The sequence below is a fragment of the Myotis myotis genome, unplaced genomic scaffold, assembly GCF_014108235.1.
Source record: "Myotis myotis isolate mMyoMyo1 unplaced genomic scaffold, mMyoMyo1.p scaffold_m19_p_14, whole genome shotgun sequence".
Taxonomy (NCBI): domain Eukaryota; kingdom Metazoa; phylum Chordata; class Mammalia; order Chiroptera; family Vespertilionidae; genus Myotis; species Myotis myotis.
Window position 1 is genome coordinate 30971106 of NW_023416318.1, and position 16245 is coordinate 30987350.

The 16245-nt window shown below is 50.8% G+C and overlaps 1 protein-coding gene across 2 annotated transcripts in view; it reads right to left on the bottom strand.

Moving 5' to 3' along the window:
* PRKCE (protein kinase C epsilon) overlaps positions 1 to 16245 on the bottom strand; it is a 443161-nt gene that overhangs the window by 12767 nt on the left and 414149 nt on the right. For both annotated transcript variants that reach the window (XM_036334682.1, XM_036334683.1), the window contains 2 exons: positions 13995 to 14183; positions 9954 to 10100 (listed from right to left, as the gene is read on the bottom strand). In XM_036334682.1, coding sequence (XP_036190575.1) covers positions 9954 to 10100; positions 13995 to 14183 — 336 coding nt within the window. The remainder of the gene's footprint in view (positions 1 to 9953; positions 10101 to 13994; positions 14184 to 16245) is intronic.

The following is a 16245-nucleotide window of genomic DNA, read 5'->3' on the forward strand; positions in this document are numbered from 1 at the left end:
TGCCGTGTTACAAAGAAAGAAACAAACAGCTGCGTTCTGCCCTGTCCCCCTCACCATGCACGAGGCCGCCATTCCCACGACGCCTACTGGGGTCATTTCTTAGACATCACGGTGAAGAGAGGCATTGCCCTTCAAAACTTTCCATTATAAGCAACAGTTAAAAATGCATTTTATATATGACCTCGTGCACAGAACCTCATTGTAACACCCTAAGAAAAGATTCAGCAAGCTCTACACTACCTTTACTCTGTGTGATGCATTCCATGTTCTAGTCTAATTTCCCTCCCCTCCCCTCCCCTCCCCTCCCCTCCCCTCCCCTCCCCTCCCCTCCCCTTCCCTTCCCTTCCCATCTCATCCCATCCCATCCCATCCCATCTCATCCTTCATTAAAAGTTTGTCTTCACCTGGCACACTAAATTGATTTTACAACCCACTGTTGGGTAGACCCCGAAGCAGGATAAAGGGGCACTCAGTAGTGCTGCCTGGAACTGAAAAGGTGTGGAAAACAGTGTGGATATCCAGGAATAAAAAGCCTCGGGAGGAGACAGTGCCCTGCCTGCCGCGGCCTGCCTGAGGCCTGAGCTCCTGAGCCAGGCCCCGCAGCGAGCTGGCCCCACGCAGCAGACGTGCCGCGGCAGGACCCGTGTCTCCCACTGAACGTGTTAAGTGGCAAACCTGGCCCTGCTCTGCCTCTAACCCATGGGGCCCTTGCTCATTTATCAGCTACTTTTCAAAGCAGTGTTATTATTGACAGCTGTTGGCTTTAGCTTTCCAGGGATAACGGTTGGTACCCAAAGGAAAAACTTTGCAATCTGGCCCTGGCAAAGCCCTGCTCCTCCACTCACGTTTTTTCCCTCCTTATTTTTGAAAACATTCTAGATAGAGATCAGTTCTTTTGGCCCAGGATTCATTATTGCTCTGCTTGCTGCCTTTGAAATAGGAACTGTTAACACTGTAATATATGCCTCTCAAGTCAAGATGAGGTCACCCACCTCCTTTTACCATTAAATGATTTCAGGTTTCCTAATGCAGGATCTTGTTGCCCCCAAATTCCCAGGCATAACCTGGAATCAGTCTTGGGCCAGAAAAGGTGAGAAGAGAACTTAGAAATGGAGCTAAGAGAGAAACATTCTCTGGAAAAACACTGTAGATCTACACCATTCATTCCACAAACATAGAGGAAATTCCTACTATGTGCCAGGAGTCACTGCCGAGGATGCAGCTGTGAAACTAACAGGTAAAACGCCCTCCTGCCCGACCAGCGTGGCTCAGAGGTTGAGCGTTGACCCGTGAACTAGAAGGTCATGGTTCGATTCCTGGTCAGGGATTCCCTCTGCCTGGGTCACGGGCTCAATCCCTAGTGTAGGGCATGCAGGAGGCAGCCAATTAATGATTCTTTCTCATAATTGATGTTTCAGTCTCTCTCTCCCTTTCCCTTACTCTCTGAAACCAATAAAAATATAATTTAAAAAAAAGAAAAAGCCCTCCCCTAACTGAGTAAGCAGATCTTGCTAATTGATGTGAGTGATGGACACATGGGGATTCTCTCTACTTTTTTCTCTACTTTGGTACATATTTGAAATTTTCCATAAGAAAAAGTTAAAAATACAGCCCTCAAATTGCAAACACATGATGCTGAATGAAAGCAGCCAGACACAAAAGAGTGCACACTACACGGCTCCATATACACGGAATCTAGAAGAGAGCTGTCTACGGCGCTTGGGAACCGCTTGGGCGCTGGAGGCGTCCTCTTTATTCTTTGTGCTCGGGGTTACGTGGGTGCATCAGTTTGTTAAAACGCATCAAAATGTACACTTGAAGTGAGTAAGTTTTAGTCTATGCACATTTTATTACAGGAACGTTGACTTTAAAAACCCTCAAATCCCTGTGCTCCAGCATGTTGAAATGCAGGGGCTGTGGCTGGAACAAATCTTCAGGATTGTGTAAGGTCCCATTTTCCAGGAAGGGAGCAGAGAAACTCAGCGACTTGCTCGGGGTCTCATAGATACCAACAGCAGGGACCAGCACCCAGCGCTGCCCAGCATTTTCCTCTTAACTCATTGCTCGTGGTACAGCTGGGGCTAGATTCTGGAATCCCATGCTTGGGGTGGCGGTACTCTGAAGCATCAAGGGGAACACCCACATCCCAGGACCTGGGAACCTGTAGCCTAGACCTGCCACGCCTCTCCAGGAAGGCCAGCAGCTGTGGGGAGGGAGAGGGACAGTCTGTGCCTGATGCCCAAAGTCAAGGCCTGGTTTATTTCGTAAGTCATCTCAGTTGATAAGCCCTACTCTGGCTTATCTTCCCATCTCTGTACTGAAAGCAAGAAACATATTTCACTGTCTTAGCCATTCTCTCCACTCCCGCAGCTGGGCTCACCTAATACAGGCCATTGACATCCAAGCTCTGTGCCCCTAGGAAAGCACTTTGTGATTAAAGTAGGTCCCAGCAAGGAGGAGCCAGAATAACATGGAGGCTCAGTGGCTGCAGCTCGCATGGGCCAGGTCTTCTCACTTTGAAGAGACTGAGGTTGATGTGGAAGCTAAATGAAACTTCACAAATCTATTGTGTGTTTGTAAAATCCCAGAATTCAAAAATAACACGAGTGTCAAGTTTAGGCCAAATCTCCAATTATTATCATCGGCTACCCCAGCACACACAATGGAAGGTAAATGGGGCACTAATCACCGAAAAACTGGGTTTCCAAGTGCTTCTTTCCTCCATGACAGAAGTGCCCTGGAGAATCAAGGTCCTGGACTTGGAGGTTGGGGTGGGTAGGGGGAACCTGATCAGCTTGTAGAAGGTCCCTTGGTGCCTGCACCCTTCAAAGAGCAAATTCTGGCTTCAGGGCTAGAGGACCAAGCCCCTCCATGGGGAAGGTTTAATGCTCTTTCTGCTTTACTTTGATGCACGTTACTCAGCCTATGACGACTGTCCCTTCACTCCTGACTGTCAGGCCACCCTTTGGTCTTCTCTGCAGAGATGGGCAGGAGGGCACTGTTCAAGTGGCCCTACCTGGTCAGGATCATCTCCAAGACTGCAAGTGGGAAGAGGTCCTCGTGACACACAGAGGCCCTGCCTCCCAGCCTGTCTGGGGAGGCTTCTTCTTCATGCCATCTGTTCCCCTCTGTCCTCTACCAAACCTCAAGACTCCCCTCCCAAAGTCAAGTCCTGGATTTACCCTATGACCTAGTATTCCTCAAGTATTTATGTTACAGCATGGTGTCCTCACTCATCTGAACTCCTGGCCCCTCCACCCCTTTGGAACAGGGATATTGCTCCATGCAGCCTCCCTCTGCCTAGATCTCTACTGTCTCCATCGCTATCATCATCACACCATCCCGGTGCTCACTGTACATCAAGGACTGTCTAATCAGTTCACACAATTCAGCCTTTTACTCGTCACAGCAACTCAGTGTGGTAGATACTACTATTCCCAGTCCATGGATTGGCAGACTGGGGCTCAGAGAGATGAGATAACTTTCCCAAGAGCCTACAAACTGGAACCTGGTTGCATCTGATTCTACAGTCTCCAAACCTCATACCGCCTCCTGCATTCCTGAAGTGTTAATTCTGGGAGTCTCAGGATGAAAGGAAGAGGGGCTTTAACAGGCTGGGTGTAGGGTGGTGAATGGACAGAGAGGAACTGACATGTACTGAGAATCTATAGTGAACAAAGTATCTTGGGCTTGTTCATGATTCTGTGAGTGGGTATTCTCATCCCCATTTCATAGGCAAGGAGGTTGGGGGGTGGGAGGCTCAGGGAGGCCAGAAATTTGGGGTTGAAGTGAATTTTCAGGTTCACATGGCTCTCCTATAATAGCAATTTTACTCAACCCCAGTCTCTCTGAAGTCAAAGCCAGTACCATGCTCACTGTACCATGCCACCACAACTACCACAACAGGTTCCTGGACTTTTCCTGTGCCTTCCAGCCCTGCATCAGAGTCCTAGCTCTTTGAGGGACCTTGAAGCCTCTTGGATGCTAAAGGCTCTCATTATGCCTGGCTGGTGTGGCTCAGTGGCTGAGCGTTGGCCTATGAACCAGGAGGTCATGGTTTGATTCCAGGTCAGGGCACATGCCTGGGTTATGGACTCAATCCCTGGTGGGTGCTATCAATGACTCTCTCTCATCATTGATGTTTCTACCTCTCCCTCTACCTTCCTCTCTGAAATCAATAAAAATATATTAAAAAAATAAAGGCTCTCACTACAGCATGAGCAGTCGGGGGGCTGTCCTAACTGATGGGCTCAGGAGTTGTCTGGGTCGTGCTTCTGCTCTGCCAGGTGGAGGATGGGGACAGCCTGCAATGATCACCTGGGCTCTGTCTTTGTGGTCCACGCTGTCAGGTGGTCCCTGGGCAAGGGGGCTGACTTTAGGGGAAGGGGCTGCCTGTTCAGCAGGGCTCCTCCTCAGGCCACAAAGTTGGTGAGGGTGTGAGGGTCTCAAGTCCACTTCCCCGTTTCCTCCCAGCACAGCCCAGTCATGCAGGAGCATGCAGGAAAGGCCTCCCTGGGCGTCCCGCCATGCAGTGTGATGGCTGGATGAACACGGACCATGAGGTTGAAAGGGGCCTCCATGTCACCGGGCCTGAGGGCTCACCTACCTGGAGAGACTCCCCACTCTGGAGGCCTTACCTTAAAGAGGGACATTCACACTGAAGCAAACTTGAAAAGAGAGAACACGCACACAAAGAGAAGTTTACTTGGCCAGCATTTCCCTTGTTGCCTGTGGCTTTCTCTGAGGACAGCTAGGTTTCTGGGGCGCAGATCTCCCTCTCCTCCACTGGCTCCCCCCAAAGTCCTGGAGCCATAATCTCAGAGCCTAATGCTTTTTGTGAATGAGGAAATGGAGGGGGGCAGGAGGAGTATGTAGGAGGGAAGCTAGGAGGGAACAAATACCTCCAAGATCTGCAAGGTCAAAAGATGCCCTTCAACCACACCAAACATATCTCTTCTGCCCTCCATGGTCCCAAAGAAGGCAAACCCACCAGGAACATAAAAGCTAAATGTGCTACTTTTACTGGCAACCAGATGAGGCCATCACCTTGGACCCCAATCTGCAGTGGGACAGACCAATGAATTCTCTCCCTGGCTGCTCGCAACCCACTGTCCTGGCTACTTCTTCCCAATGGGAGCCCCTCCAACATCAAAGGCCTTGGCTCCAGCCTTGCTGGCTTTTCCTTTCCCCCACCTACTGCTGGGTGCCTGCCACTCACTCTGTGTCTTGACTTTGAAGCCGGTCACCCCAGAACATGGATTTTAGTGCCTGGCAGCACCAAGTCTTTGGTTTGATATTAATGCACATGACTTGTACAACATCAGTACAGTGTGTGAGTGGACAGGAGGAGGATGAAAGGGAACGTGGAGGAGGGGGCATGTAAAATACAGCTGGAGGAGAAGCGAGAGGAAAATCGTGTGGAAACAGGGGCCACTGAAAGTGTTTTGGGGTGGGGCCCGTGCAAAGAAGCACACATAAACCTGAAGGCAGGAAACCCTGTGAACTAGTGACAGCTGGGGAATCAGGGCAGGGGTTAGACGAGGCTCAGGCGCCAGGGAGCAGATATCTCAGTTTAGCAAACATCTCAAGAAGCCAAAGGCCTGGAGGGGACAGCAGCCAGTGGAGGTATGTGACAGAACCTGACCAGAGGCCAAATTCCAGCTGTGAATCTGGACAATCTCCTTGGTGCTATCTTCAGAGGGTGAAGCCAGGGGAGGGGACAGGAATCAGGCCCTGGAGCTGTGCCTTCCCCCTCCCACATACTCAGCCCCCGTGGGGTGATCCAGGGACCTCAGCCTCCAGCTGCGCCAGCCTGGGCAGAGTACAGACCCGCCGTGCCCACCAGAAGACTCTGCCAGGAGGGGAGCCAACTTGTGGTGGGAGTGGGAGTGGGAGTGGGTAGGACTCTAGAAACATGTCACTACATCTTGGCTCTTCTTAGATCCTAGACTGGGTGACTTGGCCTTTACCAGGCTCATCTCTACCAACTACCACCAGGCAAAACCAACCCCTTCCTGACTCAGACAGACACCCCCCATCAGGTTCAGTACAGCCAGCTGGGTAGTAGGACAGTAGCTACCCAGCTGGTTTCTGGGATTGGTGGCATTCAGGTGTGATGCCCGTGGGCGAAGGGAGGGAGCGAGTGGAGCTAGCCCAGGACAGGAGAGCACTCCCTCACAGTCCCCGGCCCTTGACCGGATGCCATGCCCCAGGGAGCGTCAGCCCAGACCAGGTGTCTGCACCTGGTTTCCTTGCCTGCTAAGTCATGCACTGCCTTCTCAAGGCCACCGCCAAACACAAGGCTGGTGATGTCTGCTCTGACTTGCCTCCCCTTCTCACAGTCTTTCCTTTGACTTGAAGTCTGTCCTTAAGATGCAAGACCCTCACTCTAACCATGGCTGCTTGCAACCCACTAGCCTGGCTGCTTCTTCCCAATGGGAGCCTCCAAACCAGCTTTCCTTCATTTTCTCTGTCAGAACCTCTCTCCCCCGGCTCTCCTTGAAGGCACCAGATGCATCCTCAAGTCTCTGAAATCCTGTCCTTCGAGAGAACTCCCTGCCCCATGAACAGAAGATGGCTCTGTGGGGACAGACCTCTGCTTCCCAGGGTCTCTCTAATGGCCAAAGACCTATCTTGCCTCAGGGTAAGGCTGGCCCTGCTTATGGAGCCCAGAGCCATCCTCACTGGGGGTTTCTGAGTCAGGCAGGCATCCACAAGAGCTAATCCTGAGTCGGGGTGGGGGGGGGGGGGCGGTATAAAAGCCTTACGTGAGTTTTCACATTGGTTGTACAAGGCTTTCAGAGATGAGAAGTACAGTATAGTCATCAGAGTGGTGGGCTTTAATGCAACTTAAAATCCACCTCTGCTATCCACTAGCCCTCTGATGACTCAGGGTCCTGCCGTTGTTAACCTTTTTCAGAAAGAGCTTTCAGCTTAGGGGCAGGTTTGGGACACCTTTCCAACCTGCTAACCAGATGAGGACTATTCTTTTCTGTCTCAATTTTGATATTTCTCCAAAGAGAAATCTCTAGTCTGACAGATTTAATGTGATCAGATATTTGAATCATTTAAGTCTCTCAAGACCTGTCATTGAGAACTCTGTAAGGATGGACATCATTCCGCTGGAAATGTGATCAGAAACGCCTTGTTGCGCCAAATAAGGTTCCCTTTTCAGCGCCTTCCTTCAGATGTTCTCATTCTCTCCTCAGACTGGCTGGAAACCAACTGAATAAACATCCTCTCCCCTGCCCCCAGGTGGCGAGGATAGCTCTGGAGGTATGTGGAGGGTGAGTGCACAGAAGACGTTTCCAAGGCAGTGATGACGTGGGGCTTCGGGAAGGCTGACACTTGAAGACTGGTGGGCGCTCCAGACAGCCCCTGCCCCTTTTCACCGCCATCCTACCCAGGGGTGGTAGGGCCTCTGAGCCGACTGGAGCCCCTCAGCAAAGGAAGCACACAGAGTATTGCCCTCTGCTCCAGGTGGGGGTTCTCTGGGGGGCCCAGGAAGGAGGGCATAGGTCCCTTAGCTCCAGGGGGGGATGAAGTCCCACCTGGCCCCAGCTGGTTTCAACCCCTGACCCAGGGAAGTACTCCTACTACGGGTACCTGAGGGCCCCCTCACACCTGTGCCCACAGGAGCACCTGCACTCTTGGCCAGGGACAGCGGTATGGGGATCCCTGTCTGTCTGGGCCAGGTGGGATCGGTCATGCGCTTGGCCTCTTGGTTCTTTCCTTCCTGTTTCCCATCCCTCAGGCCTGCAGAAAGCTCACACCCCACACCTTTCCCTCACTCTGGGAGGCAGGGCCTGCTTCAGGGTCACTCCTCCCCAGTCTGTACTTTCACTTGGCTCAGAGCTCAGACCAGAGGGTGGAAGCCCCAGTGAGGAACCCCAGTTCTGCTAGGGCTTTTTGGGGATCAGCGCTTCTCAGCCCCCTGAAATCTCAGGGCATTCTCCTCCACTGGGTTTGCACACTGTCCCCATCTGTTCTATGTCAGTGAGAGACTCTTCTCCGTGAATCCACACCTAAAACTTACTTCCTGGTGCTTTTTATCATTAAAGACCTCCCGAACTGCTTGCTTCCGTGTGGCCTCTTAGCAAAAGTGAGGCCTCGCAGCAAGACCTGCTGCCTGCCTCTGCCGTCCCAGGCCCTCTCCCCTGCATACCCCTTGCTGATGGTCCCTGGGGGCTTGCCCTGTCCTGTCTACCCTCCATGCCACAGGAAGGGGCTGCTCCTCCAGCCCTGCCCCAGCCCTCCGAAAGCTTAGCTTTAAATCGTTTTGTTGACATGAAGTTTGAATTGAGGTTAAACTCATTTTGTAGACCTGCGCTGGCCGATCAGTCCTTGATCTTATACTGGGTTCCTGTGTGTCGGGCCTGGATTCTTTACTTCGCTCTACTTTCCAATTTTATTTGGGTTGATTAACTTAGATTAAGCCTAAATTAGCCTGTCGCCCTCAGATCAAGACTCTAGTTCCTCCTCCTGTGCCTGGCCCCCGGTTCCTACTTTCCCTCATTTGTCAGGGTCAAGGCTACCTGCACAGACCCTGGGCAGAGGAGGCAGCCTTCGGCAAGCTGGCACGCACAGCACAGGTTTGGCACAGCAGGCCCCAGAGCTATGGGGGAGATGGGCAGGGGTGGGGATGATGTTAACAGGGAAAGGAGGTGAACCTAAATCTAGCCTGTTCCCAGCCGCGTGCTAGCCGGTGAAAAATCATGAAACCAAAGGAGAAGGCAAATGAAGAATGGCGACAGGACTGAGTGTCAAGTGACCGTCAACCTGCCATGCTCTGGACGCTGGCGTCTGGCTAAGGCCTGGACCAGGCCCTTTAGCTGAGAGTTACCCCTCTGCACTAAGGTCACATTTCTGAGAAGCACAGCAGCACCAACAATCAATAATCACTCCTCAGAAAACCTTCTGGACTATAATGGAACCCTCTCTGATGCTTCACAGAGCACAGGAGGCTCATCTGTGTAGTTGGTAGTGTGGAAGGAGGGGTCATCTGACAATGTGGGGTGACAGGACTGATTGGGGCTTCTGCTCAGTAAATTCCTGTATTACACATCTTTCCTCACTCCCAGTATGCAGGTCAGCTGGCTACCCATATTTTCAGCCTCATCATGCTAAAAGCCAACAGAATTAAGATAATACCTCTCCCACACACAAACATACGTGTGCACACGCGTTCTTACTAATTTTAAGGAGAGCAGTGCCAACCATGTCCCCTTCCAGCAGAAAGTCACTGCCAGGACCCTGTCTTGGCTCTGCTTCAAGCCCAGATTCACTAGTTCTAACTTCTGAGCTCAAACACCCTTCAATGACCTCCCCTGCTCCCCCCCCCCCCCCCCCCCGGCAACCACCACTGGCATTACCCTAACAGGCCTAAGAGCCTGGACAGAAGTGTGTGCTGAGGCTGGAGTGAAGCTGGAAGGGAGATTTGACAGAGGGGACAGGTGATCTCTGATGTGGCCTCAGGAAATGGCCTCGCACAGATCTGGCCCCTCAGGGGACAGTCCCCAAATGTTAGTCACTGAGTCACAACTTCATGCTCTGTGCTAGTTCCACATAATGACTGTGACTATTATTTAGTTAATGTTTTTCTTTAAATGGACTCACTTAAAAAACAAACCTGTTTATTTATAAAGAAACCTTCTATCGCCACCATACATGGAGAACTAGTACCATGTGCAACTTCTGATCAAAATAAGTAAGTAAATCTCCATTAAAGTAAGAAATGTTCTTCTGTGTCCCATGGCAATCCTCATCTTGATGACGGCTGCAGGTGGCACATTTTCTACAGTAAACTCTTAGGGCAGCAGAGACTTTTTCTTAGGGAGCGTCTTGGCTCCCTCGTGCCTTGTCATTTTGGTTGTGAGATGTGCCCAGACCATCTTCCCTCCGTATGGTACCCAGGCCCGGCCCTCGGGGTGGGAGGAGCTCTGGGCCCTACTTACAATTCGAGGTTTGAAGGGTGGCTTGATCTTCTTCTGCTCCAGGAGCACCCAGTCGATCTCCTTGAAGAACGGGTGCTGCTTGATGGCGTCCTCGCCATTCTGTGCTGCCACACAGCCCAGGCGCTTGTGGGGGTTCTTGGTCATGAACTGCAGGGATGAGGACATAGAATTAGTGACAAAAGCCCGACAGGCCCTGGCTGTGAGGGAAAGACAGCAATCAGCCGAGGCAACATCTTCAGCATCACCTCCCTAGCCTGTTTTCTGGACTTTTAGGGCCTTCGCCCTTCAGGGTAGTTGTGAACTCGCCCTTCAGGGTACTAGTGAACTCATATAGAACTTACTATTTGCCAACCACCATTCCAAACACAGTGTGTGTGTGTGTGTGTGTGTGTGTGTGTGTGTGTATAAATTCATTTCAGCCAAATGCAAACCCTCTGAGCTACTATTACTATCCTTATTCTATAAGTGAGATAGTTGAGGCACAGAGAGGTTAATTAACTTGGCCAAGGTCAAACAGCCAGCAAGGTACCAAGTTGGGATTAGAAGCTCAGGGTCTTACTAACTCCCTGATTTCCCTCAGATTCTCAAGTCTTCTCCTCAGGGAGACGGAGGTCTGAGAAACCCATTTACACTGAGAGGTCAACAGTCCTTTTCGAAGTGCGAAAAGAGGATCAGATGTTCACATTAAGGTACATTATCAAAGGCACCCCCTGGCCCTTTCCTTTTTCTGGACCTGGACCCTCCCATTTTTAAAAGATTTGAATTTGAATCTCTAGCACAAAACATGCATCTGGATCAAAAGACAAAAAAAACCCCACACAAAACAAACAAACAAAAGAAAAAGGCATATTGCTTCTCAATGCTTGTCCATATAAACCACATTGATGGGTTTTACATTTTTTGGCTGGTGTCTTAGCCCCCCCAACCCCACACACACCCAGAAGAATGTATTCCTATTAAATGAGTCAGTCCTGATGACAAATATGAATTTAATTGAGCAGATAAATTCATACCTGCTGGCCTTCCCACAAGTAACAATACCTGCTCCTGGCCTCAACCCATGTGTAACAATATAACCTTGAAAAAACAATTAGTGCTAATAAGTGGAAAAACTTCTGACAGCCACCCATAATCAAGGCAGGGATATGTGTGTGTGCATGTGGAGAGACAATGACAATTCATAGGGTGAAGGCTGAGTCTGTATTTAGGAGGACAAACTATGAATCCAAGGAATAAATCTACAATAGTAGAATTTCAGGCTTCATCAGCAAGAAAGACTGGGAGAGCCTCCTACTTTCTCTTGCCTGGTGCCCCTGAAACCAAAGCACCTGGGCACAGACCAACTGCTACTGGCGGGGCCAGAGCCATGGATAAGAAAGTAAAGGGGTGGTGGGCAGATGTGAGTTAGGAATGGTACCAACACACTTCATCTTTCTAACCAAAGTCAGCAGAGGTCACCCCTGGCACCTCTGATGGCTTCTTATCACCTGCAGGTAAAGCCCACACCCCTCACGGAAACTTCTTGCTTTGAACTCAGTCTATCTTGCTAGCCTTTTGCACCCTTTTTCCCCTGGTCGGAGGCCCTTCTTCATGCCTATGCTCTTCCTCTAAGAGCCAGTCAATATGCTGCCTCCTCTGTGAAGCCTCCCCAGATTCCCCCTCTGTGGAGACCTGGGACCTCATATTTCTTGTTTACTTAAATTATAATTTGTGTCAACATCTCCTTCCCTTGGTAGGCTCTATGACGTAGGAATCAGTCCTATGCTCCCAGTGCCTGGCCCCTCTGATGCACTCACTACACTAAAATGACTGAACGTGTGCTGCAGGCCAGGCCTGGGCACAATGGTGAGGGAGGGAAGCAGCAGGACTGGCACGTACTGCTGCACAGGCTGCGCTGTGAGTAACTCTATGATGCAATGGCCTCACTACGTTCTGTGCCACCTTCACACAGGCAGCGGCCCTCAACCCACCTCAGTGGCCAGAGTCATGGAAAACCTGGCCTGGCCCGAGACTCAAGCGATAATGTGCGGAAGTGAAGCATTCCAAGGCCAAGGGAGGGGAAGACAGCTCCTCACTTCCTCTGAGCTTCCTGTCCTCCCATTCTGGGAGGGGTCGGATGGAGGATCGAGGCTACGGAGAAGCCGCCCCTGAGCCAGAGGCTCTTCTCCCGAGGGCGGTGCCTTCACCCTCACCAACTGGCAGCACAGGCGTGATCTCGAGCTTCTGAATGTCTGTCGGTCAAAGTTTCCAACCGCTGTGCTAATGACATTTCGGACCGGATACTTCTTTGTCCCAGGGGACCTCCTGTGTATTGTAGGATGTTAGCTGCATTCCTGGCCTGGACACACGAGTGCCAGTAGCATCCCCTGCTCCAAGCTGTGACAACTAAAAATATCTCCAGACACCGACGCTGCTCTGGGTCATCCAAATGAAAGGGTCAGCAGGGGTGCTGGCCGGGGGGCAGAGGCAGGTGTGCTGGGCTGGTGTTCAGAGCCTGGGGTGAGAGACCAGCTCTGCGGGGATGGTGTCCTGGCTGCCTGGGGTTTTCCTTAGCCAGCACCTGGCACAGGGCCTGCCACATAGGAGATGCTCAATAAGCATGTGCTGAAAAATGAATGCTTTCACCGATCTCATCCCAGCTATGTCCATGTATGGATGTGCTTTCTATTTATTGCCCACTTCTCCCGTGGGGCCGTAAGCTCTACTGGAAAGGTCGACGGCTATTAAGTTCACCAACACACACTTAACATCTAGCTCAACGCCCGGCACATTGGAGGCCCTCCACACACAGTAGCTCAATATTAGCTGAATGAAGTAATGGAAGGGAGAGAGTGAGGGAGAGAAAGGTAGGGAGGGAAAGAATGAAGTAAGGGACAGAGGAAGGAAAAAAACCCCAGCTACAGCAAAAAGTAACATGCTCCCATGTGGCATTTTCCTAAATATGAAATGTGTCCCCCCAGACACCGACAAAGTAATTTGAGATCTTTTTGACATTTTTCATATGATGAATTATGTTCATTAGTTATGGCAAGTGATACTGACTTTCCATTTATGATAGGGATATAATTTTTTCTGTAAACTACATATAAGTAGTAAATATTGGGGTACGACTAAAAGAACAAGAAAAGTAAAGCATGGTAGAGAGGGTACTTGGATGTGGCGAATTTTGCGGCTGTGGAATGCCAACTACTGAACTTCCAAGCGGATTCTGACGGATGAAAGAAGCCAGCACTGACATCCTGGTTCCCGGGCTGTCGCCACAGCCCTGCCTCAGCCCAGGGGAAGGAAACTGGCCTGCTTAGCATCCCCGAGCCTCAGCTTTCACAGCTTTCCCAGGGCGGTAGGTAATCACTTATTTGCCTCAGTACAAGTGTCTTAGGTTGTAGAAATGGCTGCCCTGAGCAAGCACTAAGCATTTTCACATGTGAGGGATTATCTGTAGGGGTGGGGACTGTCCCTCTGTTACGTGTCTGAATCCACCGTGGCTGCATCGAGCTTGAGTGGACACTTCTTTCCTGACCGGCTCCTCAGCCACAGTAATACTGTCATGGACACAGGCGCACAGGGTCCTTCCACCCGCCCTCCCTCCCTCCCTCTTCCCTCTTCCCCATCACAGGCCATGGTGGCAGGTATGGAAGGAGGGTTCACCCAAAGCCTAAGCAGCTGGGGTGATCCCCGAGCAATTTGAGTTGGTTTCGCTCCATTGAAACACTCCCTGGAGGACACCGAGGGGCACAGAGCCCCCCACCCCCAGGAAACACACACACACACTCACACACTGTCCTTTTCCCACAAGCAGAGCAATTCGTCCTGGGCCATTCTCTCAGCAGCAGCCTCTGGAACAGGGCCTAGCCTCGCAGTGGTGGCAGCCCTCAACGCCTTCCTCTCAGGGGGGAGCAGAGGTGGGACCCAGAGAGGGAGGGAGAGGAAGGGAGAAAGGGGGAACGGGCAGGAAGGGAGGAGAGAGGGGCAGAGTGAGAAGAAATAGAGATGGTGGGAAGGCCAGGGGAGCAGGAACATGGGTGCAGGGCGAGGACTCACAGCTTTCAGGATGCTGACGGCCTCCTTGCTGAGCCACACGGGGTAGAGCACGTCGTCGTGGAGGATGGACTCAAACAGGTCGTCCTCGTTGTCGGCCTCGAAGGGGGGCTGCCCAGCCATCATCTCGTACATCAGCACCCCCAGCGCCCACCAGTCCACAGAGGGGCCGTACTCCAACTCCTGCAGGATCTGACCAGGAGACGGGCGGCGTCAGAGCCCAGCAGAGATGCCCGCCTGCGGCCACGCCTGTGCCACAAGCGCCCCTGGACAGAGCTGAACCCCCATTTCCAGCTTGCCCCTCCACAGAGTAGAGCCCCAGGTCACTCTACATCAACAAATTCAGTGACAATTGAGTTTGGGAGGCACTCTGTTGGGAGTCAACCATCAACTCTCCAAGGTCAATTCCTCTAGTCCAATGGTTCTCAACCTGTGGGTCACGACCCCTTTGGGGGTCGAACGACCCTTTCACAGGGGTCACCTAAGACCATCAGAAAACACATATATAATTACATATTGTTTTTGTGATTAATCACTATGCTTTAATTATGTTCAATTTGTAACAATGAAATTGGGGGTCTCCACAACATGAGGAACTGTATTAAAGGGTCACAGCATTAGGAAGGTTGAGAACCACTGCTCTAGTCTGTCCTCGAGTGGCGACACTTCTCTGGTTCTTTGTTTGAGCCCCGGATGAAGTTTTTGACTTGTGTTTATAGTCAAGTTTTTTAAAAAACATATTTTTAACATTAAGATCAGGGTCAGAGGAGCAAGATGCAGACTAAGAGAGACACAAGCAAGCTGTAAGTGGCTGCATGTAGAGAGTCCAGGTCTCCGGCCTCACACTCATCCAAGGCATGGCTCATGGAGTGAAAGGTGAGCAGAATCTTAGTCTCCTGTAACCGGCCACAATGTTGAACTTACCTGAGCCCTGTGCTCTTGGAAAAGAAACTAGAGTCAATCTCCCGACTCTTCTGTGTTCTAATCATAAAGGACCACTTTGCCGAAACCGGTTTGGCTCAGTGGATAGAGCGTCGGCCTGCGGACTGAAAGGTCCCGGTTCGATTCCGGTCAAGGGCATGTACCAGGGTTGCGGGCACATCCCCAGTGGGAGATGTGCAGGAGGCAGCTGATCGATGTTTCTCTCTCATCGATATTTCTAACTCTCTATCTCTCTCCCTTCCTCTCTGTAAAAAATCAATAAAATATATTTAAAAAAAAAAAAAAAAAAAATAAAGGACCACTTTGCTCTTGCATATTCCAAAGAAAGACCCATCTCCAATGTCCTCATGACTCCCACACACATGCTGATGAACCCCTCATTTACCTGCCTCTAGAAAACCCCAGGCCCCTTCTTTTTATTTGAGGTGCCCCACATAGCAAAGGCCACGTCTAATCATTGCAGCTTGCAGGACACCTCAGACAGGTGACTTCTGATAGCTTGTCCCAGGACATAACTCCAGCTCAATCCTCAGATTTCAAGACAGCCAGAGGAGGCTGAACCCCAGGATATGGGCTTCCTCCAAACCCCCTTCTAGAGATTATAGGTAGTTTAGGATTAAGTAAGAAGGCCTGTATTTTGAAAATAGTAAAATCAAGTTCTAGGAATCTTTTTAATTTAAATGAAAAGGAATATAAGCAAATACAGTCAACTCTAAATGATTTGGGGCGGGTAATGGTTTGGTGAGTACCTTTGGTATCTTAGCTCAGGGGTTAGCATGTGGTATCTGTTAGAGATCAGAGTTATAGGCTCCACTGGCCTGAGGTGCCAGTAATGCTGTTCTGTTCCAAAGCCAAAGCCAAAGCCCAAACCAATGCCTCCCCAAACCTTGAAAAATGCAGCAGCCCAACCTATCTCATTACAGGATCACCAGTTTCTGTCCTTCAAGAAATCTTTGAGTCTCACCATCATCTCCTCCATAAATCTTTCTCGGGTCTCCTGCCCTAAGGCCCTTACTGTCCCTGAGATTTGCAGGCATCTCCCACATACTACCATGATTTTAGTTATTTTTTCATGGTCAACTGTCTCCCTAGGGCATCTATAAGCAAGCAGGTGGTAAGGGCTCTAGAATTCTTTTGAGACCAGCCCAGTTCCAACACTCCGGAAACTGGCTGTCACATGTGCCCACTGTGTGTGCCTGACTGGGCACTCCTTTCTTTCCGTGGCTCAGGGGACTCTGAGTGCTAAGGAGGCCACCCTCCAGCCTCCAGGAGGTGGCTCAACTGAGCTCTAAGCCTCAGCAGGGTGATGGGG